Raw genomic sequence first — 27,502 nt, forward strand, 5'->3', positions numbered from 1 at the left:
AGTTATTAACATAACGGCTATATTTTTTTTAAAAAAATGATGTATGTTAATTTCGAAATACAAGTAGGGGTGGGTATTCGGTTTGACTGAAAATTTCGGTCTCGATATCTTTGAAAAGTGAAGACCGAATTTCAACACAAAAATATTAGGATCGACAAATTCGGTCTCGGTCCTGACTAAAATTCCACAATATTTTTTTATATGCAAAGAAATAATGAAAATTTTCAACATAAAAAAAAGTAAGCACGTATGAGTAAAGACTCTTATTAGGTTGCATGCCTAGAAGAAGTAGGATTGTGGAAATTAGAGTTTAATCATATTGAACTTAGTGGATTATAGGTTACATTTAGATTTTTTTTTGTTAATTCGATCTATTCAATTAAGCGATGAGACTAACCGAATTGATCGAATAAAATTCGGTCTTTTACTGTTTAGGACCGAATTTCTTGGTCTCAGTCATTTCGGTTCGGTTTTTTTATGCCCACCCCTAAATACTAGCATAAACACATGAGTATTTAGGCTGTGTTTGCTGGGGGAGGTTGGGAACAAATCTTCTTCGCACGGAAAACGGAGCGGTCCATTAACGCGTGATTAATTAGAAATTAGCTAATTTTTTTTTCAAAAATGAATCAATATGATTTTTTTAAGCAATTTTTGTATAGAAACTTTTTGCAAAAAACACACCGTTTAGCAGTTTGAAAAGCGTGTACGCGGAAAACGATGGAGAGGTGTTGGGAACCCTGGGTCCGAACACAGCCTTAGCCTTTTCTTGTTGCTATATACAATTGAGCTCATGCTTTCATAGTTTCATTCGTGACCGATTGCCTCTCGTGATTATTATTTTTTTTTGCGGGGAGCCTCTCGTGATTATTAACGAAAATACTCAGAAAATAACTAGGCATATTGACTAGAAGAAAAACGGCGGAGAGAAAATTGTGCCCCTATCCCCCTAACATCAATTTGCCAAGTCTGCTAATAGCTATAGTTGGTAGAGGGTACAGATCCAATATTCACCGTAAGTTTGATATGCACTTCTACTTTAAGTGAACTATGGTCAGTAATTCTTTATATACAACCGGACACCCACGGAAGCATTTTTTCAAATGGCAATCAATCAAACAATCAAAAGGATCAAGGCGTAGCTAGCGTGCGTAACTTTTCAACGGTGTTGGGATTAATTAGAGCCGATGCGAAAAGTCAGAGGGGCCCTTTCCCCCTCGGCGCAGGGCAGCTCTCCATCCATCCGTCATCCGTGGAGTGGGCGCAGGAGGACGGCGCCCCTCAGTGCGTGCGTACCCTGCACGCCACCCTGCCTCATCTTTCGGTTTCCCCCCCTACGCGGCGGCGTCGTCGTCGAGTCAACCGGTGCGATTCTCCGTTTTCTCCCGCGCCTTCCCGTACTAGTAACCCCGTACGTGGGGCGCCCAACGAAAGCAAAAACCACCAGCTTCCGCTTCCCGCGACCCCCGAGTCAAAGCAGAGCAGTGTGGCCACTGCCCAGCCACGCCACGCCACGCGCCGCCGGAACCACACCGTCCTCCTCTTCTTCGGTCTCCTCTTCCCGGTGTTCCCCGTGCCGTGCTACACTGCATCATCTGCATGGGCGGCGCCACGGAGACCCACGCCGCCCACCCGCCCACCCGCCGTTTCTCTCCCGCCGCCACACGGGAAAAGCATCGTCCGCGCGCGCCAGTGTACGTGCGTGTGCGTGTGCGTGTGCGTGTGCGTGGCCGCCTGCCTGCCCGGCCGCGTTTCACCGGGAAAAAAAAGAAAAGAAGGCGTTGCAGAAGGTTGGTTGATTCGATTTTGGCTCGCGCGCGTGTATTACGCTTCGTGTCGCGGAACCGCGCGATGAGCCGAAGCAGATAGCGTAGCGTCCGAACAAGTGTACCACCGCAACTCGCGCGCTTCGGCGAGGCGCCGAGAGGAGCGTGCGTACTCCGCGTGTACAACAGCTTTGCTCGTCGGGCGCCGCACGACACGTGTGCCACACGCTGCTCTCTCGGTGGAGGCAGAGCGAGTTCGCACTCGGCAGCATCGTGTATTCGTGTCGCACCGTGGTGACATGACTGCCATCGCTACAGCCTACAGCGCGGGTAGGCGCAGGCAGAGCCCCTGACACCGGCACGCGGATCGGTCTGTATGCGTATACCCGGCCAACGGAGTCGGGTAAACCAGAGCTTTGCACATAGTTTATCACCAAGATGTTAGCACACTGCACACCCAAAAGATCAAGAGAAAATTCCCTATATACCCCTGAAAATTTACTCAATCCCTTCAATACCCCTGAATTTGACATTATCCCTTATATACCCCTGAGTTTTCATTTTGATCTCCTCTATACCCATATCCGTTAGTTGATCATTAGTTGACCGTTAAATATTTTAAAATGACTATATTACCCATATTATACATATGTGTGGTACCTACCCAATAAATTTTCATATGAAAAATAAACTTATACAAAATACAAGCAATATAATCATTTAATGCCCAACTTAAAAAATAAAACTTATTATTTTTTATTTTTTTAAAAATTATGATTAAATCCATACATTAGTTTCACCAGAAAATTAAGAGCAAAAACTAAATGTTATTTAGGTTTAAATTTTTGGGAAGATATACGAAATTCATCAAATTTGATCTGAAATTTATTTAAAAATTTTAAATTTGTTTTCTAATTTGTGATAAACTAATTATATCCCCTTTGTTTTTTCACAACGAATCTTTTTTCACTAAATATTTGTTGAAAGGTAATTTTCAAATCTTATGCATAACTTTTTTTTACAATAAATCTTTTTTTATTTTAATGAAATAATGTTTTATTTTCAAAAATTCATAACAAATATTTAGTAATTTATTCCTTATTGGTTTTCACAACTCAAATAATTTACACATAAAACATTTCTAGCTTTTAACAATATAACAAGGACAATAAAGTAATTTCTACAATAACTAACGGTCAAACTAATGGTCAACTAACGGAATGGGTATGTAAGGGATCCAAATAAAAACTCAGGGGTATATAAGAGATCAAACAAATTTCAAGGGCGTAGAAGGGATTAGGTGAAATTACATGGGCATATAGGGAATTGGCCCAAAGATCAAACAGTTGGTGCTAGTACCTAACAATCACACACATTATTGGACTAGATTTAGTTAGCGCGCCGCGGCGAACTAATCCATGGAGAGTCATCGTCTCATTGACCATATAGTGAACTAATCCACCTGCACACCTGCAAGTTGAATTTGGGTACGCCCTGCTGACGTAACTCCGTTTCTTTTTCTTTTCCTTCATCCTCTGCTGTATCTTGTACTCTTCCTGTTTGCTTTCTTTTCCTGAAATCTCTTTCAGACTGCAGGGGACACTTGTTGTCAAGCTAGAAAGATAATAATAGCGAAAAGGTATTGGCATCCGAATTAGGGTATCAACTGAGCAGCAAAATATCAAACACATGAATACACACGGTCCAGATCTCCTAGAGTTAGCTATAACTTCAGATCCTCTAGAGTTAGCTATAACTTCACCAGGTGGATTTGACCAAATTCATACCATCAATTGTTTCCTATGGCTAACTTATATTAATTAACTCCCTCAATCACATATGCTTGAATGAAAATTACTTACCTTTTCTTCTTTTTATGTTCCTAATGAGTATGTTTCTGCCAAGTGCCAACAACATTAACAAAGTTTGCACGCTCTCTTCTTCTCCAAACAAGAAGCTATGGTCATGTATAAAACTATGTTAAACATTTAGTACTCCCTCCGTTTGATAATGTAAGTCATTCTAGAATTTCACACATTTATATTGATGTTAAATGAATCTACATCAATATGAATGTGAAAAATACTAGGATGACTTACATTCTGAAACGGAGGAAGTACGTGTAAACATGCACAAACCATATCCACACAAAAATATTGCTAAAACATTAGAGCCACAAGCCCAATATGATTTTTATATCGTGGATGAACCATAAAATTTATAGGTTATGCAAGTAAAATCAGTTTGTATATTCTTCAGATATATAGTATTCGTTGATTTGTTACAAATATTAGGATGAAGAAGAAAAACTAGTGGGAATTAGTTAGTTTATCTCAACCGTTGTTATAAAGAGACGACTGAGATTTGATCAAATCCATCGGGTGGGGTTGGAGTGAACTCCAGGGGATCCCCGACCCGAATACACACAGGCACACAGCTACCACTTAAGGGCGGCATTATTGGGGCATGACCCCGTCAATCAAATGCTTCCTAGCTTTTTTGGAATAGTAACGATACCTGCTTTTCTGCTGGGAAAATATCTCCTGAAAAGAACTTCATCGACATCTCTAGTTTCATTTCTACAATTTCTTTAAGGAATCTTTTTATTTTTTTAAAAAAACTCTCCGAGCTCTTGAGAAAGATTCTGTCCAAATAGAATCAGATATTGTGATTGATCTTTCGGTGGTTGTTTATCAGGCAATTGCTCACAGGGTGCAACTTGGATGCAAATCTCTGTCGAATAGTATATGCTGAAGGCACAACAACGACCTCTCCGGGCTAGTTTTATCCCTTTCTTATTTTCTTTATAAAAAATTTCCTTTTTTGTTTTTACATATTTCAAGATAAGGTTACAATCTTTGAAGATGCTATATCCAAAACTGTATCAGATATTCAGATATTATGATTGATTTCTCCATAACTGTTGGGTGGTATATCCAACTCATTAAGCTTTGACGTACACTGTTTAGCGGCATGGGTATGTGTGTGCTCGCGCTCTTTGATGGCACATCACAAACAGCTGCTTTGGATGCAAATAAAGGAGAAGCAACTCTGCCCAAAGGAGATGCAACACTGCACACATTATCACTTTGGTCTAATTTCTTATCGGGCACTGATCCTAAAAACAAAAAGATACTATCTTCAATAGTGCCTCGAGCTTCTGAAAACTGAAATGGCTAGGGAAAGCAAGCACTGTCGTACTTTCCTAATCACTGGTTTCCATGCCTATCCAATGATCAAGGACTGGATAAGGATGACTCAAAAGAAAACAAATTTTGGGATTCTGTTTAAAGTATAGAAAGCATTTTGCATTTTCAGGCATTAAGCACTAATATCAGTTGCACAAGCCCAAAGCCCCGAAACCAACATCAAAGTTTCAGACAAATTGTACTGCTCACACAGGCCCCATGGTTTCAACTAAACTGCGACTAAAAATTGCGAGCTATTCTATTCACTCGAAACAAGCCGCGCCTCAGTAATCACTAAAACTGAAACTGATAAACCACATGGCACATGGAAACACTAGCTTCAATGGGCAAATGCATCAAGTTCTTAGCTTCACAACAGTTGGATGAGTGGCATTGCCTTTGCTTTTTCAACGGAAGAGGAGGGATCCTACACGCAAAAATATTAAAAGAGCAATGCAAGCATTCAACTGAAATCAAACAGGAAGTGTCTTCTCTCCAGTGAACGCCACTTGTTTAGGAGAGTGTATTTGCTAATATTATCAATGTAAAGGATAGCAGTCCAAACAATACAAATGCCAGAAGTAACTTTTGTGTGTCTGGTACTGATACCTCAAAGAGTGAGTCAACTAAATAAAAGTGAATGGAATATACCAAAATATACAAACTATCAATGTAGTATAGCATACTTCCTAAACACAATCCAATTTCTATATCAACAGGATCTTTGTATTGCTCCTGCAATTTTCACTAAACTACTAATGAACAGAACCCTGTATCATCGATGCGAGTGATGGGTGGACTCGAGCAGTTTTCATTGACCGTGCAACACATCTTCCATCTGAATATTCCTCACCAAGAGGCCACCTTGGACGCAGGTCATACTGTACCAGTTAAGACAATTATCAGGCATGATAACAGCCAGTCAGTCTTATAAAACATAGAACTTACACTGTATTAACGTCAGGAGTAGAGTAAAATTACCAAGTATAAGATTCCTTCCATAACATAAATACACAGCAGGTCGATCTGAAGTGTGTTCTAATTTAATGTAAGAAAATTAGACGGCATGGTTCTAAGTTCTGACGATGTGCGAATTCCATCTTCTATGATATTAATTATAGGAAACATTTGGATAAAAAATAACTCCTAAATTGATCTTCGTGACCTGCCACCATCACATGGCTACTGATATCATAAATACTGACTAGCTCTGCTCACAGGCCAAGCCGATTTGATCAATCCCCCTGGGTGTCAAATTGAAGGAGACATGAGGAGGAACATAAAGGCAGCTATAGGGATGGGGAAGATGGTGAAAATGTGGTTTGACTGTTTGACTGGCTTGGATTCGATTTTGACATAACACAAGCTCACCTGTTCGATGACCATATGGCAAAGCTTATAATATGGTAGACCACAAGATGAAAATGCCAACAAAACCAAATTTGGCAGGTAATTTGCTACTTTTGAGATTTGAGTATTGAGATTTGGGAGTCGAGGGTGAAAAAAAAAAAAGACTCTGGATGACTTGAGGTAAACGGAATTACCGACCTTCAACTATAGTGCCAAATGCAGTTACTTGGGACTACAAGGACATATATGCCAAATCTACCCAAATTAAGATCAAGAACACGATATAATCTATCCAAGCCTCACATTTCAATGTTCATTGAAATGCCATCGGTTTAGCTTTATACTCTTCCTCCTTGTCAGTAGCCACACCAATTGCCTTTTAATAAGACCTTTTTTTTATTGTAGCAGCAAAGAGTTGATCGTGTATCAATGCATTTTTAAACTACCAAGTCATAAGAAGCAAAAAAGTTTTCTGTGCTTGATGGTGAACTTTGTTTTGTTCAACTCTATCAACTGAGCATATTTATTTGTCACGTTACCTGCAAATCATCAGGCTCATCAACAGCAGGAGGATCATCAAATCTGCCTGCAATGAAATGCTCAATACCAGTCCAAGCAATCATGACACCTGCAAAAGCATATGCCAGAATTATGTGCAAATTGCTTAAGAATAATTAGGAGGAATCTGTACTCTGTACGGAAGAAGCAGTCAAAAATAAGTTCAAATGCTCGAGTTCAACAAGTCAAAAGGACAGAAAATAAACAGTATAACAACAACATAGGGCCAAGACACAAAATTAAATAAATAATGTAGAGTGACATAAAAAATGAAGATATGCAATGAGTGGCATGGAAAATAGCATTAAATCCTAAATACTTTTGTTAATAATATGATTGAATATTTTGGGCATGCAAATAAACTTTTTACCATTGTCAGTGCAAAGCCTTGGTGGAGGGCATACGAGCTGTAGGCCATTCTTCTCAGCAATCTGATTCAAATGAGTTCTGACATACTGGTTTGATGCAACGCCTCCTGAAACAACCTTTAATAACTGAGTCAATAACACACTGGATGAACTAATGTAAAATGTAAATATTTTAAAATTAATTAACATCAAGATATCTGAATTACAAAGTATTTAATAGAAGGCTCCATCTTCAAGGCCCATTCAACTGCTCGTTGGCATCTTTCTTCCAAATGTAAAACAGCAACTCACTGCAGAGGTCAACATCAGAAAACTACCAAAATCTTAATGAATAATGAAAATGCATCCCCTATAATGTAAAAACCTGAAAAGAGGCAGCAATGTTCGCCCTTATTTGTCTGTCATCTTTTGTAGCAGATGAAATAGGAATATCATCTGTTGATCTACCATAGCACAAAAACAACAGAAGAGTTACGAGACCAAATGTTACAATCAATGAGATTGCATGTCTGTTTCATGTAATAATGAAAAATGTTCCTTCTCCAATAAAGAAACAGAAACATTCTATACCTATTCTAACAATCAGTTTTCTAGCAACTTGCAACCTCTTGTTAGTTGTTAACATTATTGTTCCCACTTTGTTGTTCTTGTTATTTGATCTAGAGCATTTCCAGCACAGGTTATTGTATATAATGCCTATGTAGGTGTTCTTTAATTAATAAAAAGAACAATGACCTTGCATGGTTGAGACAGACTTACTAAACTTGTAGGAACGGCTGCAATAGTTTCATGTTAATTTCCTAGTGATTGATATAAAAACATTTCAGTAAAATTAAAAAAACAAGTATTGTAGATTATTGAGAGTTAAAGTCAAGTCTCTGCTTGTTAATCTAGAATACTGTAGTCAAGGAGAGCAAACAGCATGCCAAATACACTATTTATTTGACACACCAGCAGGCATATTAATCGTACGATGAAGACAATGGCACAAGGACTAAAACAGCCATACATGTTTCTGGATTCAATAGCCAATCGAACTTGAGTCTTCAGACCAGCATAAGAGAAATTGCAATCTTTGTGTTGTCGCATCGAAACCTGGAAGTTCACAAAAGGAGAAGGAAAGCAAACATCATGTTGACCTACCAGTCACGATAGGTGGATAACACAACATATCTACCCAGTGGACATTACAAATTTACAATAGAAAAAAGTGGAAGTGCAAAAGTTCACAACAGAAACTAGTCGTGCTCTAGAACTAAATCCACAAAAATAAAGAGAAAAACGTAAAATCCCTAACAAATGAACAGTAAACAACATTCCATCGTTTGAGCTAAAGAAATCTACTATTGCTTGGCGGTGAACTGGTAAAGGAACTTATGCTTCATCAGTTGAGAATGTCATCTTCATAACTCAGAAATAAAAACCAAGGCGATACCTGGAAACTAATGCCTGTGCCTCCATATGATGAACTCCAACAATAGGCAGGTGAAATGATTTTGCTATTTTTCGAGCTTTGTGAACACCAACTGCAATTTATATGGTTCGTTAAATAGCCTTTAAAGAAATGTAAGAGAGACTCAGCAAGGTTAAAAAGTAAATTCAATAAAGTTCACTCTGACTGTGTAAATAGTAGTATATGCAATGTATCATTTCAACAGTCGATTATTTTACAGGTTGACATTGCGAGTGACTGCACAAGATAAAGAACTACTAACAAGTAACACCATCTAAAGGGCAAACAAGTTAGTGATGAAAAATGCACTGCACCTAAAATAAGCGAACTAATAGAGAGAACACGGGGTTTTGGTTGTGGGGAATGATTGAAAGATGCAAACAAGATTCTGTAACAAACTGAAAATTCAGAACCATGCCAGCATTTAAGACATAACAGTAAATACCAGATAATCCTATTGATCAGGAGTAAACATACAAAAGCATCAAATACCTCTGAGGCATAAACTAAGTCCTGGTCCTACGGTGACAGCCACTGCAGAAAGATCACTTTCTGACACATTTGCATTATCAAGTGCTTTCTGGACAACCTGCAAGGAAAGTACAAAAAGTTAGCAACTCTTTAACATAAATGTAAAAAACAGCAAGATCCGCACAACTTCTGAACAGAAACTCTGAAACTGAAAGCCAAACCCGATCAATCGCAAGCAAATGAGCTTCCTCAGCCATCTTCGGTGCGACGCCTCCCCACCTCACGAGTAAATCTTCCTTCCAAATGTTGTAAGCACAAAGCAATACTATCAGCAGCGCACAGAATATAACATGACAAATATACAGAAATGAAGTGTGCTGGACAGGGAGGTGGGGGGCATAGTGTCTCACTTGGGAAGATACCACCTGGCTTAGGATCTCGCCATCGCCTCTAACCTGCAACCAACAAAGGCAACAGAGAGCCAAGGCACTAAGAACAAATCCTAGACATGGCTCCACCACAGCTACAAGCGGTCTGCCATGGGGGAAAGGGAGGGGGGGGGGGGGGGGATGAGCCGCGCGTACCACGGCGGCGGCGGTGTCGTCGCAGCTGGTCTCGATGCCGAGCATGAGGAGGTTGCCGTGATCGGGGGTGGCCCGTGAACCGGCGGCGGAGGGCATTGTGGAGAGGGAGCGGAAGGTAGGAGACCGTACCGGCGGGGAGGGGGCGGGGGCGAGGAGGCGTCGGAGGAGGAGACCGGCGGCGATAAGGTGGGGAAAAGAGTGGCCGCCATTCCACCGTGGCTCGGCTTTGCACTCTCTCAGCTTCGGCCTTGGATTGCATTTGAAACGGAAGTATCGGATATTCAGATTTGACCACGAGAGTTTTCGCACAGGCCACAAGCCCGCAAGTTAGATTGGGCCTTCGGACTGACAAGTCTTAGCATTAAACGGGCCTAGTTTGGGCTGACATTTGTCTGACATGACCGAATTTACACAACTTTTTACGCAATTACACCCATATATACTTTGCATTTATTCCTAATTGCCATAAAAATTTTAGAAAAAAAGTTCATTTTAGTACTCCCCGAACTAATTCAATGGATCACTTAACCCTGAACTATTTTTTGGGCTCATTTTACCCCTTAAACTATTAAAAATGATTCAGTTTACTCCTTAATAACAGCTCTATTTTTTTTGTTACTCTTTTATAAAAGTTATATTTTAAGCTAAAATTTATTAGAGCCATAGATGACACCTTTATCAAAGTTCAAAAATATTTTGAAATTTTTTCATGGCTGTTTGCTTGAACTTTAAAATGTTGATGTTTAAATCAGTTTTAACTGCTTCCAACGTACATAAACAGTGAGAAAAAAATATAAAAAAAGTTGAGGCGTAAGTTGTGAATGCAACTATATTTTCTACCAAATTTTCAGTGCGATGACTTCTATAGATAAAAACAAAAAAGAGAGATAGCGTTAGAGGAGTGAAGTGAACCGCTTTCAATATCTTGAGGGTGTAAAATGAACCCAACAATAGTTTAGAGGGTTAAGTGCTCCGGTGAAATAGTTCCGAGAAGTAAAATGATTTTTTTTTCAAAATTTATGAAACAATTCTACAACGTTGTTAAACATAGGTTACATCATTAAACATTATTTTGTAAACTTGCATATTAAATGAGATATACAATATCAAAGTAAAACAAATATTCAACTATAAACAACACCACAATTATGGGGAAAGAAAGATGATAGCAATTCTTGTAAAACAACACACCTATTAGCTCCCTTCCTTCCCACATCAACAAAGGCATAAGATGTAGAATACCTGTGTAGTTCCCTTTATCCTCGGGAACATTCCACAAGTAGAAAATGAATACAAAGGTCAAGGTTCAAAGAAGGCAGAACTCCATGATGTCAGCATGCAGATAATCAAGATCAACCGCCCTAGAAAACTTGGAGAACAAATGAATTGCGGATGGCATCGTCGGACGAGTTGATGGATTGGGGTGAAGGCACTGTATAGCAACCGTGATCAATCCAAATATCTCGCTTGCAACTTCACCTGCTGGAGGCGGGAGTCTGGTGTCCAACAAATCCTTCATCGGTGTGCTTTTCTTGCTAGGGCATGAGATCGACGAAACAAAGTCTCCAGGGTGAGATCCCATCAACAGCTCAAGAACTACCACCCCGAAGCTATAAACGTCACATTTCTCTGTCACCTTCGTAGTGTATGCCAGCTCTGAAGTATCAGGAGTTCAGTCAGATTAAAATGTACTAAATATTAATTTATGTTAATATTGTGGTAACTTCTTCATGCATATTAAGTATAGCGTAGAGCATATTTTTTAGTAATATAATGCAGCTTCATGCAACAAGAAAAATACATAAGATAAGAAAAATAATAATCAAAACAGTAGGTTCAACATAATAAATTTTGTTTACCTGGTGCAAGATATCCTTTTGTACCAGCGAGCCTTGTGTGTCCTGATCCATCAGCATCCAGTATTTTAGCTATCCCAAAGTCTGATAAACAAGCTCTGAACTCCAGATCTAGCAGAATGTTTTTGGTTGTTACATCTCGATGGACTATAGGATCTGAACAGTCGTGATGCAAGTAAGATAGGGCATGAGCAACATCCTGAGCAATACATAACCTGCGCTTCCAATCCAACTCGCTTGCACTTCTGTAGGACTTGAGAGCTGTCAACAAGTTTCCTCCTTTCATATACTTGTAGACAATAAACTTATCTCGTGCTGTACAGCAGTAGCCAAAGACTTTTACAATGTTCTTGTGGCGTATTTGCATTGTGGCCTCTATTTCACGATAGAACATTTGCTCGTTTATCAAACGGCCATTCTCTGTTGCATTTATCTTCTTGACTGCAAAATTTTTACCATTTGATAATTTAGCTACATAGACAGACACATAACCACCTGCTCCAATGCAATATTTTTCACTAAAGTTCTCCGTCGCTTCAATAATTTGCTCGTATGCATTTCCACCATCAAAGTTTAAGACAGAGAACATGTTTTCCTGCTGCAAATCTCCTGCGTCGTGTATCTTGTACTTCTTTCTTCTGCATATTCTGCACAGGCTTATAACTAGAACTGCAAGAACAACAAACAGAGTAAGATAAATTTCAGAAAACTATAAGTTCTAATGCAAAAGGCAATCAGTGAACCACACATTCATAAGAAACAGTTTCACAAACCCACAGTTTTAGTTGTTAAGAAAACCACACATTTGCACAACAAATTATGAGGGAACACATATGCAACATGATGAAGATATGAAGTATATCATATACCAAAGTATATCATATATGAAGTCATCCACACCTGCAGCAGCCAAGACAAAGAGTAACACAATGAGCCATGGCAAATACATGTTGGGGATTGTGAGACTGAATCGAGAAGACACGGAAACTTGAAGGATGAGTTTTGTGGTAGGTTGCGAGGAGGAGAGCCAAAGAGAATGAGATATATGCATGTAAGGGACTTCTGACCAAAGAACGAACAGCGACACAGTCACTGGATGCTTTGGTATTTGATTCCTGTAACGTGTGAGCAGTTTCTGGATCTTGTATGCGTAGCTAGCACCCTAATACTAGTCCTGGGTTTAGCATGTATAACTATCAATTAACTAGACTAAAGTACAACAAGATGGGTTAAACAATTATAGAGTATGTAGTTGGTTTTCCTACTGGAAATTGTATGGTGATATTTGGTTGATGAGCAAGCTGGCAATCTAGTGTCAACTGTCAACGTGCCGTGAAACTATGATAGTTATATTTGGACTCTTGACTTTGAGCGTGTTTGGTTAAAAGCCTCTGACCGAGGAATTAAAAATGAGCTAAACAAACAGAAGAAGTCCCTCCAAAGTTCATTAAAAAATTGAGGAAACCTTCCTAAGTCCATGTGCACAAAATATGCAATAAACTTATTATTATCGCCCGGGTTTCTGCTTAGTTCCTCTGACCGAGGAATTAAAATTGAGCTAAACAAACTGAAGAAGTCCCTCCAAAGTTCATTAAAAAAATTGAGGAAACCTTCCTAAGTCCATGTGCAGAAAATATGCAATAAACTTATTACTATCGCCCGGGTTTCTGCTTAGTTCCGTATGCTTCAATCTAAGCTAGGATACGGATCATGTGTTGGTTGCCTTGAGGAACTAACAAAGAATCGGTCATCTCACTTGCAGCACATTACTCAAAGGTCAACAACGCTACAAACACACTAAACGTATGCATACCATTTCTTCATCATTTGGTGTGTGCGGGATGGCGGTTCTCATTTTCTCAAGTGATAGAATCCAATACCCAAAAACATTGCTAAGAACTCCAAAGTAAATGATTAGAGATCTAGGAAGCAGAGAATTCCTGTAAAGAAAACGGAAAAAAAGTAAATTGTACATGTACACGAGAAACTAGAAGCTGGCTCCATGGAAGCATTTCATCGAGCAACTTGCATGCAGCGAGTTGAGCTCTTCTCACCTGCTTGCCGCGGCGTGGTTGCCGCCGGGAAAAAGCGGAGATCTGCGTGGGTTTGGAGAAATATGCGACGCGCTGCAGCTGCTGCGCACGGGCGGCAACGGGAGGAGCGAGGAGGCACCGGACGCGGCAGCGCCGCCGCCTCCGCAGCCTCGATGACTCCATTTTCCCTGGCGGCGCCGCACCGACGACGACGAGAGGAAGGGGTCAAGGGAAAAGCGGCGGAGTGAGTGAGTGACAGTGTAGCCATCTTGTTGGGCCACGTCGCAGGCCGTTTCGGGGCCATCAGCAATGCAGAAGCCCAATACAGGCCCAGTTCGGCCCAGCCCGGCCTGCGCATGAGCGGCGGCGGCTACAGAGATTGGAATCCCCTTCCCGATTGGAATCGGGCGGAGAGACGGGAGAGAGAGGAGAGGAGTCGAACTAGGGTTAGTGAGGTGAAGGGGGGCGATTTTGCTCATCGCCCTCCGCCTAGATCGAATCCGAATCCCGCCTCCTCCTCCTCCTCCTCCTCCCCCCGCGCCGATCTTGCCCCGCTCCCTCGCCGCAGCTGCGGGCTTGCCCTAGCCCGCCGCATCGCCGACGTACTACGCCCGCTCGGCTCCAGGCTCCAGATCCGGCCTCCAGGGCGTGCCCGCTGCTGGACGGCGCTCTCCCGCGTCCGTGGCTACCTCCTCCTCCGGGTTTGCGTTGCCGTCGCCGAAGCGATCCGTTGGTATCTCTCTCTCTCTCTCTATCTATCTCTGCTTGGTTAGTTATTTGTTTTGCAAAAGCGATTCGTTTGGAATCTCCATCTGCTTGGTTAGTTATTGTTCGGAATGGTGTCTTTGTCGGTAATTGGTACCTTAAAAAAGAGAGTGGTGTGGTTGCTTTGGATTGGAAAAACCAAGGAGAGTTCTTTACACTATAAGGTGAGAGGCGAATTACCGAGCAGGGATAATTCGGATTGTGCTGCTTTGAATTGGAATGCCGAAGAGGCTCTATGTGCTATAACAGTACGGCTCAAATTTCTGAGCAGGGAGAATTCAGCTATTTAGGTTCTGTGTCATGTACTTTTGCTTGTTAGTGTGTGGGGGCGGAACCTCACACATTTCTTTGTAGTGTATAAACCTAAGAACTTAGAAAGTTCGAGCTTTGGTGAAGTCCTTCATGTTAATACATGTCGAATGTGAGGATGGGGGCGTCTGGGGGGTACTATGCTCAAATCTGAAAAATGTGTTATATACACTATCGCATGAGACCAATGAACCACACAGATAGTAGACATCTGTACAAAAGGGTACACTTTCATTACAGAAGATCATGTGTACAACATGTCTACATAAAACTAGCCTCAAAAGATCCTCCAAAGTGAGGGTCTCAAGCAAAATTGGCCCCATCTCCTTTTAAGGACTAAATATGATGCATTGCCTAAAAGCCCCCAATTTGGATGTAAGGTTTATTGACGATTAAAAGTATGAGTTCTAATAAGTAGCTGTTAGTTAAGTTATGCTTTTAATTTTGACCAAAGTTTGATGATCTGGATTCGGATGAAAAGTCTCCAGCTTTAGTATATTTCTTTGCAGTACTTCTGTATACCCAACTGTCAAGATATTCATTTCTCAAAACTTGGGAAGATATAGTGTTTCATAGGGTCATCGATATACGAATTGAGCGCAACAAAGCTAATATGAGCTTGTTTTATTTCTTATCAAATTGTTTGGTGTAACCAAGTGCTCAGCAGTTTGGCATCATGGGTACCTGAAGATCCAACTATGTTTTGGCCCTTCTAATTCATAGGAGTTAGGACTAACCATTAACATTTTTTTATTTAGTAGATTTGCAGGGATATATGTTTCTAATGTGCAATTTTCTACTAGTACCTAGGTTATGTGTCCTGCTAAAATGATTGTTGTTGCAGGTGGATTGTGTGTAGCTCTGTAACAAAGGATCTTGGTCCATAGGAGTGAACCAGAAGGTACAAAACTTCTTGGCTATTATGACATCGGTGGGTCTAGTAGATTCTTCATCAGGTTTCCCGGAAACGAGTACTAGTGGAGCCACTGATCGTCTGACAGATGATATCAGCGAGATGAGCATAAGAGATAAGGTAATTTTATTCTGGAAATCAATCACAATATTACTCAATTCTTATGATGATACCATCCTCTTTGACTCTTATTGACATATGTACCAGGAAGTTGAAGCTGTAGTGGTCAGTGGCAATAGTATGGACATAGGTCACACTATTGTGACAACTGTTGGTGGAAGAAATGGGCAGCCAAAGCAGGTACTGACATAGCATTGGTCTATGGTGATCACTACTATGTTTGTACTGTAGTACTTCATGTTGCAATAGATAGAATTTATGTGGCAAACACTACCACATTATTAAAAAATTGCCGTTATGTGCCATTATTTGTCTATTTCTAAAAACTTATAGTACTGGATTTTTATTGGATTGCAGACAATTAGTTACATCGCAGAGCGTGCTGTTGGGCGTGGTTCATTTGGAGTTGTCTTCCAGGTGGGCCATTGGTATATGCCATTCTGTCATTACCTTTCTGTTTAGAGATTACTAATTAAATTATCTTTGACAGGCTAAGTGTCTAGAAACTGGTGAGAGAGTTGCTGTAAAGAAAGTTCTTCAAGATGCGAGATACAAGAACCGGGAGCTGCAAACGATGCAAGTTCTCGATCACCCAAATGTTGCATGCTTGAAGCATTACTTTTGCTCGACTACTGCGAAGGAGGAGCTATACCTCAACTTGGTTCTTGAATATGTGCCAGAAACTGTTCATCGTGTTATTAGACATTACAATAAGATGAGCCAACGCATGCCATTGATTTATGTTAAACTTTATATGTACCAGGTAAGGTTGCAGGCGCCTTACAACACAACTATAGCTATGCACTATTAGTTTTGATAATGATTTTAACTGAAAACTGTTCATTGTCATTTCTGTTCTTTCAGATTTGTAGGGCTTTGGCATACATTCATAACTGTGTGGGAGTATGCCACAGAGATATAAAGCCACAGAATATATTGGTATGTACTGTGGTTAACTGGTTATCATTTGTCTGAGTAGTGCATACTAGCAACATTATTTTCCGTATATGATAATTTCAGCTTAATGAGGTCTGACAAGATATTCCTGTCATAGGTGAATCCACATAATCATCAGTTGAAATTGTGTGACTTTGGCAGTGCAAAAGTCCTGGTATGATCCCTTGTATCAATTAGAGTAATCTTCACTCACATATGTTTTCATAAAAAAAGGTCACATATCTTTTATAAGCTATCTGAAATTCTTAAATTTACCTTGCCGTGTCCATAGGTGAAAGGGGAACCAAATATTTCATATATCTGTTCTAGATACTACAGAGCCCCAGAACTCATATTTGGGGCTACAGAGTACACGACAGCTATTGATGTGTGGTCTGCTGGCTGTGTTCTTGCTGAACTACTTCTAGGGCAGGTAAGAAGTCAACCTAGTTGTCATCATACATTACCCAATTTCTTGAAGCAACTTCTCTGAATTATTTGCTGTTGGTTAGCCTGTTTTTCCTGGTGACAGTGGCGTCGACCAACTTGTTGAAATTATCAAGGTAACATCTGATTTAGTTTAGTGGAATATTATTCTATGTAGTTTCCCCCTTTTCTTTTAGCTCATGCAGGAGACTTACTGTACTTCATTCAGGTACTGGGTACTCCAACAAGGGAAGAAATCAAACATATGAATCCGAACTACACTGAGTTTAAGTTCCCCCAAATCAAAGCTCACCCATGGCACAAGGTAGGAGCCTTCACATTTATTTTGTTCCTCTTATTTTCAGAGTTAATGTCTCCTGCTTACTATTTATAAATTATAATGTGTATTCTAATTATGCATACTTTCACCAGATCTTTCATAAAAGAATGCCATCTGAAGCTGTAGATCTTGTGTCTCGGCTTCTGCAGTACTCACCACACCTCCGGTGCAGTGCAGTAAGTATTAATGCATATATCAGGAAATCTCTTGTAAATGTTTCTATGTACTCATTTTACATCTTCCTTTTTTTCTCCTCGCACCAGTTGGAGGTGTTAATTCATCCATTCTTCGATGAACTACGAGATCCAAATGCTCGCTTACCAAATGGCCGTACTCTTCCCCCACTATTCAATTTCAAGCCTCGTGGTAAGTTAAGATTTTTGTCAATGCCAGACCAACTGAAACACCCTGACAGCAATATCCTGATTTGCTAACTACTGAACTTGAACAGAGCTGAAAGGAGCATCAATGGAATTTCTTGTGAAGTTGGTTCCACAGCATGCTAAGAAGCAATGTGCCTTCTTAGGATTATGAGCAGACAGTTCATACACTAATCGGGTATTACGTTGGTCTACTTGGTTCCGTAGAACAGCATGGCCTGCAGTATTATTGAATGGGCCCTAATTTTGTTCTACGTGCACCCTGCTTGGGCATGCCTTCTACCATCATATTCTGTAAAGCAGATGAAGACATGGAGTGAGTGGTTATTGATTGGGGCTTGTATATTGGTCTGCCCTTGACTTGAGAACTTTATTCACTCTGCTGTATCAAGCAAGAAAGAACACGTATGTATGCTTGAGCCATATTTCATTCCAGAGCCTCTATCAGGTTTCACCGACCATCAGATTTAAGTCTTCCAGTTTGTAGGGCTAAGCCAAAAAAGTTCTATGTGTGAAGAGTTGGAGACATCTGTTTGGTTACAAGCTATTTGATTGTATTTGATCATTCTTTTGTATTAACACTCTGATAAACTTACATGAGTTAATTCTATTGTTATGTGATATAGTTGTGTGCCACTTTTAAACACCTAAACAACTCTGTTCAATGTTGAAATGTTTGGCATGTATCAACATATCACCTCATTATTTCGAGGTTGATTTTGTACACCTGATATCTGTTAGCTTGAATGCTTGATTACAAGCAAATGATTAAATATTTTATATACCGATGCGCCTCGATGATTCCATTTTTTTACCCTGATTTCTGTTAGCTTGAATGTTTGATTACAAGATGGATAAGGGCGTAAGGAGCATTCCAATTAATGTCTCGTTTTTTGTCAAAGTACTAATCAAGGTACGCATATATCACTCCTGAATGAAAACCCATTTTTGGTGAGAGGCAGTGTCTGTCTGTATGACCGTTTCAATCATGAATTGCTGAGCTGAATCCCTGGGTTATTGCTAGAACGGAGCATTTTATAGCATTGTTACATCGTTTGTTTCTTGTGCCTTTTTTTTTTGGTTTGTTTGAAGAGTAATGGGATGCATCTCATGCACTCACGCCATATCGTTTGTTTCTTGTGCTTTTGTTTTTCTTGAGGAATACAATGGGATCCCATGCACTCACGCCATGCATGCACTTGCGTCTTGCGTGCGCAAGTTTTTATACGGATGACTAGATTTATGTTCTGAATAGTAGCTAGTATGTTCTAGATATAATTGCATATACTATATAATTTGCTATACTACCTTTTGCTTTTGTTCCGGAAATCCATCCACCCAAGGCGTGCAGCTTGACAATACCAGTTTCCAACAAAGGATGCTCTTTTGTTCTGCCACCAACCAAGTACTCCATTAGTTTAAACACTTCCGTATCAAGAGCTGCTTGCACTGAACTAAGAGAATCCTTTTCTCCCCAATACTGCCAAGTGTGCCAAGAACAGATATCTGATTTTGCAACTGAATGTGCTGTCATGTAGTGCATATAAAAGAAAGAAGAGAGAAACCAAGAGGTGGTTCAGTTTAGATTTGGTTGTCTTGTAGTGAAAAAAAAGAGAAACCAAGAGGTGGTTCAGTTCAGATCTGTCAGGGGAAGCCAAGCCTTATGTTTCTCTGCTTGTTTCAACTATTTTCAGTGGAAGTGTCACAGCTGAATGTACAGCATGCACCATATGTTTCTCTCCTCCACTATACAATTTATTCAGTCTGATACTCATGTTTCAGACTTTTGCCTGTTTTCTGGTGACCTAGTCCTAGTCAATTTTGATGTGAGCCTACAACCTCACTTTGCAAAATGTCCAACAATTTTACTGATATGATGGTTGGTCGGCCAGGCACCGAGCGAGTTGCCAAGACAGAACGCCTGCTTTTGTTTATGCAAAACAAAAATGACTGTCTTAAACTAGTACTAACTAACACTATCAAGCTGCAATGATAGATGCTAGGCTTGCTACCTATCTACTAGCTAGACAGTATATATTTATGCTACCGTGCAATCTCTAGCAGCTACGTACGTACCGACCTGATGTGAGCCCTGAGTGCTGCACTGAAACGCGGATGCACACCAATATCGGGCAGAAAAATGGTTAAAACCAAATGGATCATATGGACCACGGCAGCACCACCAGAAATCTAGTGGCCACGACGAATTACCGCAATGAAAACCAAAACCGAGCAATCAAACTTTTGGCCAGCGCACACGAATGCTACCATGTACTTCCAGTACAGTGATCAGCACCGCCCCTCGGGGTTAATAATTCAGTTGTAAAGCGCGCGCCACCTAGCTTAGCCTTTTCTCTTGATCTCCTCCTCTCTAGCTAGTGGTGGCTTTATCACGATTAATTCTAGTAGTAGATATCACACATGCACTCGCAGTAGTCGCATGCAGCTGCAATGTCTGACCGCGAAGGATGCGCGCACGCACGCACGCATCTTGCTCGATCGGCCAATCTGGTCGCCAGATTCACGTCCATTTTCTGCTCGATTTGGATTAAACAACGGTGGCAGTAGAAAGACTAGTACTAATCTAGTAGACTAGTAGAAACAGTGGTCACCCCGGCGACGACGGGGGAGAGGAAGATTCGGGCCCGAATTTCGCAACGCACGCATGGCATACCCCCCCCCCCCCCCCCCCCCCCGAAAGCGATACGTATGCTGACCGATCCATGCGCTTGATGCGACCATGCGTCGCGTTACATCAGGGAAAACGTGAGCGGAACAGCAACCGCGACGGCGCCACCACCGCGCAGCAGCAGCACGTACGCCGGCGACACGCGCGCGCGCGCGTGCCCGTTTCTCTCGATCTCGCCACGGCTAGCTAAAGAGCGAGACAGTGAGTGCAACCTTTGATCGATCCTACCCCCAAATAGAAGTAGAATTGAGACACTGAGTGGTGCAAAGCCCTACTACTACGTGCACTGCCGCTGTCATTTCTCTAAGTAGAAGTGGAAAGTTAGTAGAACTCGTCGTACGTACGTCGACGACTCGTCTCGCGCGTGTACGTACGTGCACGCTCCACTGCACGTCGTGGAGGAGAAAAGCGGGGCTCGATCGTGTGCGATGTGTGTGTGGCGTGGCCGGCCAGCGATCGAGCGAGCGCGCTCGGTGAGGCGCGCGCGCGGGGGGGTGGGTCGGTCGGTCGCCGCCATTAGAAAAATGGGCGCCCTTCGGCGCGAAATGGCGAAGAGCAGCCACATAACAAGCCTCTGATGAGGCCTCCACTACCGTTCACTCGTCTCCACCACCACCACCACCACCATCATCTCCTCCTCCTCCGACGCGCGGCCATGCACGCGCCCGCCCGCCTCGCTCCCTCCCTATAAATCCTGGCTCCCGCGCTCCCCACACTTCTCCAAGCCCAACAACTCCCAACCGTCTCTAGCTCTAGCTAAGCTTAGCCGCGGCCTCTTGATCGACAAGCCTTCGCTAGCAGCAGCAGCAGATCGCGTCTCGTCGTCCTAGATCCCCGCGACAGCGACCTTGGATACTGCCTGCGTGCGTATATAAGAAGAGGTAGACGGGTAGTGATCGATCGATCCATCCATCCAAGATTCACCATTCAGCTCAGAGCTGCACGAACGCCTCTGCACTGAGAGTTTTTCATAGGTTTCTGCGGTGATGGAGCTCGCCGCAGCCGGTAGGACCGCCGCCATTGCGCTGCTTCTCGCGCTTGCCTTCGCGTCGAGCTTCATTAGCGCCGCCGATGGCGCGAGGAGTGCCCGCCACCACCACGCCAAGCACGCCAAGCGCAACGCCGCGCACCCGCCGTCGCAGGCGCCGGGCCCCGCGGCGAGGCACGCCCCGGGACCGGCGAGGCACCACGGCGCGCCGGCTCCTCACCCGGGGCGGCGCTCTCCCCCGGCCCCGGCGCCGGCCAACCCGCCGTCGTCCGACCCAATGCCTGGCGGGGCGCCGAGCGCCGCCCCCGCGGCCGGCGCGGCCACCGTGTACGACATCGTCAAGGACTTCGGCGCGGCCGGGGACGGCGTGACGGACGACACCGACGCGCTCAAGACGGCGTGGGACACCGCGTGCGCGGACGACGGCGCGGGCGTCGTGCTGGCCGCCGCCGGTCGCTCGTTCCTGATCCACACCACCGTCTTCACCGGGCCCTGCCAGGGCAGCGTCACGCTGCAGGTCGACGGGACGATCGTCGCGCCGAGCGAGCCGGCGACGTGGCCGGCGAACAACAAGCGCAACTGGCTCGTCTTCTACCGCGCCGACGGCGTGTCGCTCGTCGGCGCCGGCCTCATCGACGGCAAGGGCCAGAAATGGTGGGATCTTCCCTGCAAGCCTCACAAGGTATATAAGCTCAACTAATTAATTGCATCTCTACTCTTGCAATATTGGAGTACATATCTATCTGAATCTAATAGCTTTCCATTTTTTTTCCTTCTTTTTTTCTTCAGGGGGGAAACACTCATGGACCATGTGACAGCCCAGTGGTGAGTGGCCTAACGCAACGACCTTTTAACCGTATTAACTGCCTCTGATTAGTGACAGTGTAATCAGTGCTAAGTACGATGCTAATCTTTGCAGGCGATGCGGTTCGCCATCAGCAACAACGTGACGGTGCGAGGGCTCAAGGTGCAGAACAGCCCGGAGTTCCACTTCCGGTTCGACAACTGCAACGGCGTGCGCGTCGACGGCCTGTCCATCAGCTCGCCGGCGCTGAGCCCCAACACCGACGGCATCCACGTCGAGAACACCTCGGACGTCCTCATCACCAACACCGTCGTCTCCAACGGCGACGACTGCGTCTCCATCGGCGCCGGCACGCTCAACGTCCACATCGAGAACGTCACCTGCGGGCCCGGGCACGGCATCAGCATCGGCAGCCTGGGGAAGGCCGGGACCAAGGCGTGCGTGGCGAACGTGACGGTGCGGAACGCGGTGATCCGGCACTCGGACAACGGCGTGCGCATCAAGACGTGGCAGGGCGGGTCCGGCTCCGTGTCGGCGGTGGCGTTCGAGAACGTGAGGATGGACGCGGTGCGCAACCCCATCATCATCGACCAGTACTACTGCCTCTCCAAGAGCTGCGAGAACGAGACCACCGCCGTGTTCGTCAACGGCGTCTCCTACTCCGGCATCCGGGGCACCTACGACGTGCGCGGCCCGCCCATCCACTTCGGCTGCAGCGACGCCGTGCCGTGCACCAACATCACGCTCTCCGACGTCGAGCTGCTGCCGGCGTCCGGCGACACCGTCGACGAGCCCTTCTGCTGGAACGTCTACGGCAACGCCGCCACGCCCACCGTGCCGCCGGTGTCGTGCCTCAGCTCCGGCTTCCCCAACTACACCGAGAAAAAGGACCTCCAGTGTTACTGATGATGTGATGAGCATGCCTGAGATAGAGATCATCTCCGGTCATCCCTGCATGCAGCGACTTGTTTAATTAGAGGAAAAAAGAATTAAAAAAAAGAAGAGAGAGAAAGTAATTAAACTAGTGCAGATAAATTTAAAAGGAAGATTAAAAAGCTAGTAGCATGGAACTAAAGGATTAATTACTAGTGTATATAGAAAGACGAAAAATGTAATAGTAATATATGATTTGTGCGAGAACTAATGAAATATATGTAGAATGGTTTGCTTAATTATGTTTGCTCCATGGATCAAGCAGTACTGTTTGTCACATGCTTGCATGCGTGGCTGGTGTGACAGTGACAAACACATGTCGTACACAATATCATGTTTTTCCATAGAGATCTTGTTGAATTTTAGATTGGCAATTTGTGAGTTTGGTAATATATATGCTTAGTTATGCTAGCTGCAGAGGTTATGAAGTTTGATGTTTAAAAACAATTTAAGGTAGACTACTTCTTTGTCTTCTTAGCGATAATAAAAAGAGAGCTATGCAACGAAAGCTATAAAAAAAATCCTAAAATTAAATCTAAAATCAAACTCTAAAATTTCAACAACTATTTAATTGTCATTTAAGGAGTGGGAGGCGCATGAGGCCGCAATGCCTAGCAATTTGCTGAAGGCAGCAACATTACGCTCGATCTCAGATTATGGCAAGTTGCAATAATGGGTAGCTAGATGGCCTCATTGCCTCAAAGTTGAATCAAAAGTTTCGTACAACGTACTATTACAAAGCTAGGTGCCATTTAAATAATTAAGCGGCAGAAAACAAGAACACAAAGTTAAAGAAAAACTTTCAGGGCCCCCTCTGGGCTATACGGACGCACGCCAAATAACTTTCTGTCCTAATAATGCCATCCACAAGGCAGAATTTGACGACTCAAGACGACTTAAAAGGTGTCATCAACAGTAAACTAACTGTTTCTCCAAACATAAACCTTGTTTTTTACTACCATCAAGTGCTTCAGAGAGACGCATCTGATTTGTACGTACGCCATTATATTTTTCCCTGTTTGTGGAGATGGGCCAAGAAACAAGCATCACCTAACCAACTAAGAAATACCTGCTCAAACATGTTCTTTTGCAGCAAAAAAGGTAAAATAAAGCCGTGGATAGTGTTCTTGTGGGCGCAAATTAAAGCGGGAGAGAGCGAGAAGGGAGAGAGAGAATTGAAGCTATACCAATCGTCTCTGATGAGTCATAGCCAGTAACAGTTGGGCAGGCAAAAAAAAAAAAAACTAGAGGTGAGCATGAAGAATAAGTTGCATTTTACATCCATGATTGGTTCCATAATTAGGTTTGGTTCTGGCTGGAAATGGTAGTAGCTTACTAGGTAGGGCGGTAGTATATACGGTTGTGCACGAGCGACCACAGTTGAAGCTATAGCTTGCGCTGAATTAAGGGCTTGTTTAGTTGGCGAAAAGAAAATTTATGAGTGTCACATCATATGTTTGACTAGATGTTGAAAGGGTTTTTGGACACGAATAAAAAAACTAATTTCATAGCTCGCCTGAAAACCGCTAGACGAATCTTTTGAGCCTAATTAATCTGTTATTAGCACATGTGGGTTACTGTAATACTTATAGCTAATCATGGACTAATTAGGCTCAAAAGATTCGTCTCACGATTTCCCCACTAACTGTGCAATTAGTTTTTGTTTTTTTCTATATTTAATGTTCCATACATGTGTTCAAAGATTCGATGTGATGTTTTTGAGAAAAAAAATTTAGGAAACTAAGCCAGGTTTAAGTGGGATCAGGAAATGATCGATCGATCTGATCGGTGAGCTAGCGGCTGAGCTCTGGAGATGCATGGTTCAGAGTTGTGCGCCCAAGTAGAGGAACAGTAGTGTATCAGAGACCAGATACTCGTATCATTACGGAGCACTGAATTGGGTAGCAGAGCTAATGCACCACTGAGGTGACAATTCGCAGTTTATGTTTGTGGTGTACAAGTAAATTATTGCGAATCATCAATTCATCACCAACAAACCGCTCGTCATGGCCATGAGTCGTCCCCTGCTGCCGGCAATTCATCTGTGGTCTGTCAATTAATTAGATATAGTATTTGCCTTTGTGTGGTTGTAATCAACATAGATTTGCAGTCGAAGAAGCCGCTCGAATTGATTAATGATTTGATGAACTCCATCCGGTGATTATTGGAGCATAATTTGCTGCCGGGCCCGGACATCATCTGACGTCAGCGTACGTAACAAACCGGTTTTTGCATGAAGTAGTGCAAACCCACGATCTATACGAGCCACTAGCAATGACACTACGATCGACAAGATAGATACCGAAGCAGACAATTACAGTAGCTTAGCTAGTACATGTACAGTACTTTGTACTCCCTTCATTGATAAAAGTTACACCTATTTCACATTTAAATTTTTTCAAATAAGTTGTTCCTATTTGTAATCTTTATGAATTTAAAACTTAAATGAAGAGATAAATTAAATGTTTTATTAGAACCTCAAGGACTCATCTAAATACTCATTGGTTACATGCTTGCATTTACTACTTGATTTTGTAACATTCAAGGTGATTTAATTTCTTCTTGGTCTTGGTGTTAAAAGTAATGTGCTGGTTTGGTTTGAGACCTAAATTAGACTTACCAATATTTGACAATTTTAATAGTGTTTAGTATCTATTTGGTTTGAAGCCAAATTTTGGCATATCTAAGAAAATAGGCCATTTCAATAGTGAACTTAAGTTATTTTGGCTTCAATCCAAACACAACTTTGCCTTACCAAAATTAGTCATGCCAAAACTTGCCAAAATTTGGCACTGACAAAATTTGGTAAGGCCTATTTAGGCCACAAACCAAACCAACCCAATATGTATAACTTTTGTTGATCGAGGGAGTAATATGCATACTGCATTGGATGTATGGAATGTTCTTGCATTGGATGCATGGAATGTTTTGGTATCTTCGTTATGAACTGCCAGAATGCCAGGTTGGAATAGCAGCGCATGACACGTAGGCACTCAGGTCTCAGGAGACATCGACATGGACAGATCAGATAACCGGCCAAGAGCACTGGGAGAGTATAGGCATGCTATGCGAGAGGCGGCGGCACTCAATCTTGGAAGGAGCCCCGTCCCCGAGGCAATCTCCGACCGCCACTCACAATTCCCACCCAAACCGCATGTGCATGTGTATGATATGCTTGTAACTATGCATGTCTCAATCGAGGAGGTCGCACTCACCTGTGTAATCTTCGCATTTCGTCCTTTTGGAAAACTAATTTAACAAACTGATTTGTGAAACCTATCCCTGGAGATAAACCGGAGGTCAACTCTACATATAATTAATGTATTTTAGAATGTAATGTATATCAGTGTCAATTATTCTGACGGTGCAATTACAAATAGCTATGATAACATGGCAGGGTCAATGCAGACCTATAGATAGCCTTACTATCAACTTGAGATTTTTTTTCCGCGAACATAAAAAAACTTTACATGTTAATATATTAGAAAAAAATAGCATACATCTATAACACACCGAAGGGTGTGGGATGGGGAGGATTGAAAAAGCTACTTCATGGCTAGCCTAGACAGGATTGGTATATTAGCCTCCACCTATTGCCGTCCTTCTTGCAGAATCCGTCCCACTACTGTTGGCGGCACTTGTGACAGAACTCCGTTCAATGTTTATTTTACATGTGCCAGTTAACCAGAATGGCAAGGAAGTCGAAGCCCTTTCAGTCAAAGCTTCTATAAATGACATCCCAAGGTTTACCACCGTTCTCGTTCTAACCTGAGATCTTCAAAATGGTTGGTGCCAGCCTCGTTCTAGCAAGCCTAAATTAGATGACCATATATAAGTACAATATCATTTAATGCTTGTAAGATCGATATTTGAGCAAAATAAGATTAGCTTATTTAGCGGCAAGCTGCAAAAGCTCGGTGACAATGAAGACGGTGCTAAGACTTAGTACTTCTGCTTAGGTCAGACAGGGCGGGGCGATTCTCTTGGCCACGCCAGCAACTATATATAGCGGCTATTAAGACCGCGCCCCCGCGTCGTCCTCCCCCACAGGCGAAACGGGAGGCGGAAACCGCCGGCGTCGCCCGCTCCTCCCCCCTCCTCCCTCCGCCGCCTCGCCGCCGCCCGAGCGGTCGCCGGCAAAGCCGCGCGGCCGCAAGGACGGCGGCGGCGAGGCTTCACCCTCGTCTTCGTCTTCCTCTCCCATCGTGGTGGGGGGCCACGCGCGGGACGGTGAAGACCGCCTAGATCCGGGCCGCCGTGGCCGGATCTGG

At 42.9% G+C, this 27,502-nt stretch overlaps 3 protein-coding genes and 1 pseudogene across 4 annotated transcripts; 2 read left to right on the plus strand and 2 right to left on the minus strand.

Annotated features, from left to right (window-relative positions):
* Nucleotides 1–5,439: 5,439 nt before the first annotated feature.
* Nucleotides 5,440–9,968, minus strand: LOC4326718 (probable tRNA N6-adenosine threonylcarbamoyltransferase, mitochondrial; annotated as a pseudogene).
* Nucleotides 9,969–10,776: 808 nt separating this feature from the next.
* LOC4326719 (MDIS1-interacting receptor like kinase 2) lies at nucleotides 10,777–13,930 on the minus strand. Its single transcript, XM_015776780.3, has 3 exons — nucleotides 13,649–13,930; nucleotides 11,598–12,263; nucleotides 10,777–11,394 (listed from the first exon to the last, which is right to left on the minus strand). Exons 1-3 carry the CDS (start codon nucleotides 13,893–13,895, stop codon nucleotides 11,045–11,047), a joined length of 1,263 nt encoding a protein of 420 aa, XP_015632266.2. The 5' UTR covers nucleotides 13,896–13,930; the 3' UTR covers nucleotides 10,777–11,044.
* A 102-nt stretch (nucleotides 13,931–14,032) lies between these two features.
* On the plus strand, nucleotides 14,033–18,468 carry LOC4326720 (shaggy-related protein kinase alpha). Of its 2 annotated transcripts, XM_015760516.3 has the most exons (13): nucleotides 14,033–14,360; nucleotides 15,546–15,734; nucleotides 15,822–15,914; nucleotides 16,092–16,151; nucleotides 16,225–16,497; nucleotides 16,599–16,673; nucleotides 16,789–16,845; nucleotides 16,963–17,103; nucleotides 17,183–17,233; nucleotides 17,326–17,421; nucleotides 17,529–17,612; nucleotides 17,700–17,802; nucleotides 17,888–18,468. In XM_015760516.3, exons 2-13 carry the CDS (start codon nucleotides 15,624–15,626, stop codon nucleotides 17,968–17,970), a joined length of 1,227 nt encoding a protein of 408 aa, XP_015616002.1. In that variant the 5' UTR covers nucleotides 14,033–14,360; nucleotides 15,546–15,623; the 3' UTR covers nucleotides 17,971–18,468. The 2 variants fall into 2 exon arrangements, with proteins under 2 accessions (XP_015616002.1, XP_015615997.1); XM_015760511.3 differs by having other exon boundaries at nucleotides 17,529–17,802.
* Nucleotides 18,469–21,227: 2,759 nt separating this feature from the next.
* Nucleotides 21,228–23,470, plus strand: LOC4326721 (polygalacturonase At1g48100). The gene is made up of 3 exons (XM_015760527.3): nucleotides 21,228–22,175; nucleotides 22,283–22,318; nucleotides 22,413–23,470. Exons 1-3 carry the CDS (start codon nucleotides 21,492–21,494, stop codon nucleotides 23,202–23,204), a joined length of 1,512 nt encoding a protein of 503 aa, XP_015616013.1. The 5' UTR covers nucleotides 21,228–21,491; the 3' UTR covers nucleotides 23,205–23,470.
* Nucleotides 23,471–27,502: the final 4,032 nt, after the last annotated feature.

This window comes from Oryza sativa, chromosome 1 (genome assembly GCF_034140825.1).
Source record: "Oryza sativa Japonica Group chromosome 1, ASM3414082v1".
Lineage (NCBI taxonomy): Eukaryota > Viridiplantae > Streptophyta > Magnoliopsida > Poales > Poaceae > Oryza > Oryza sativa.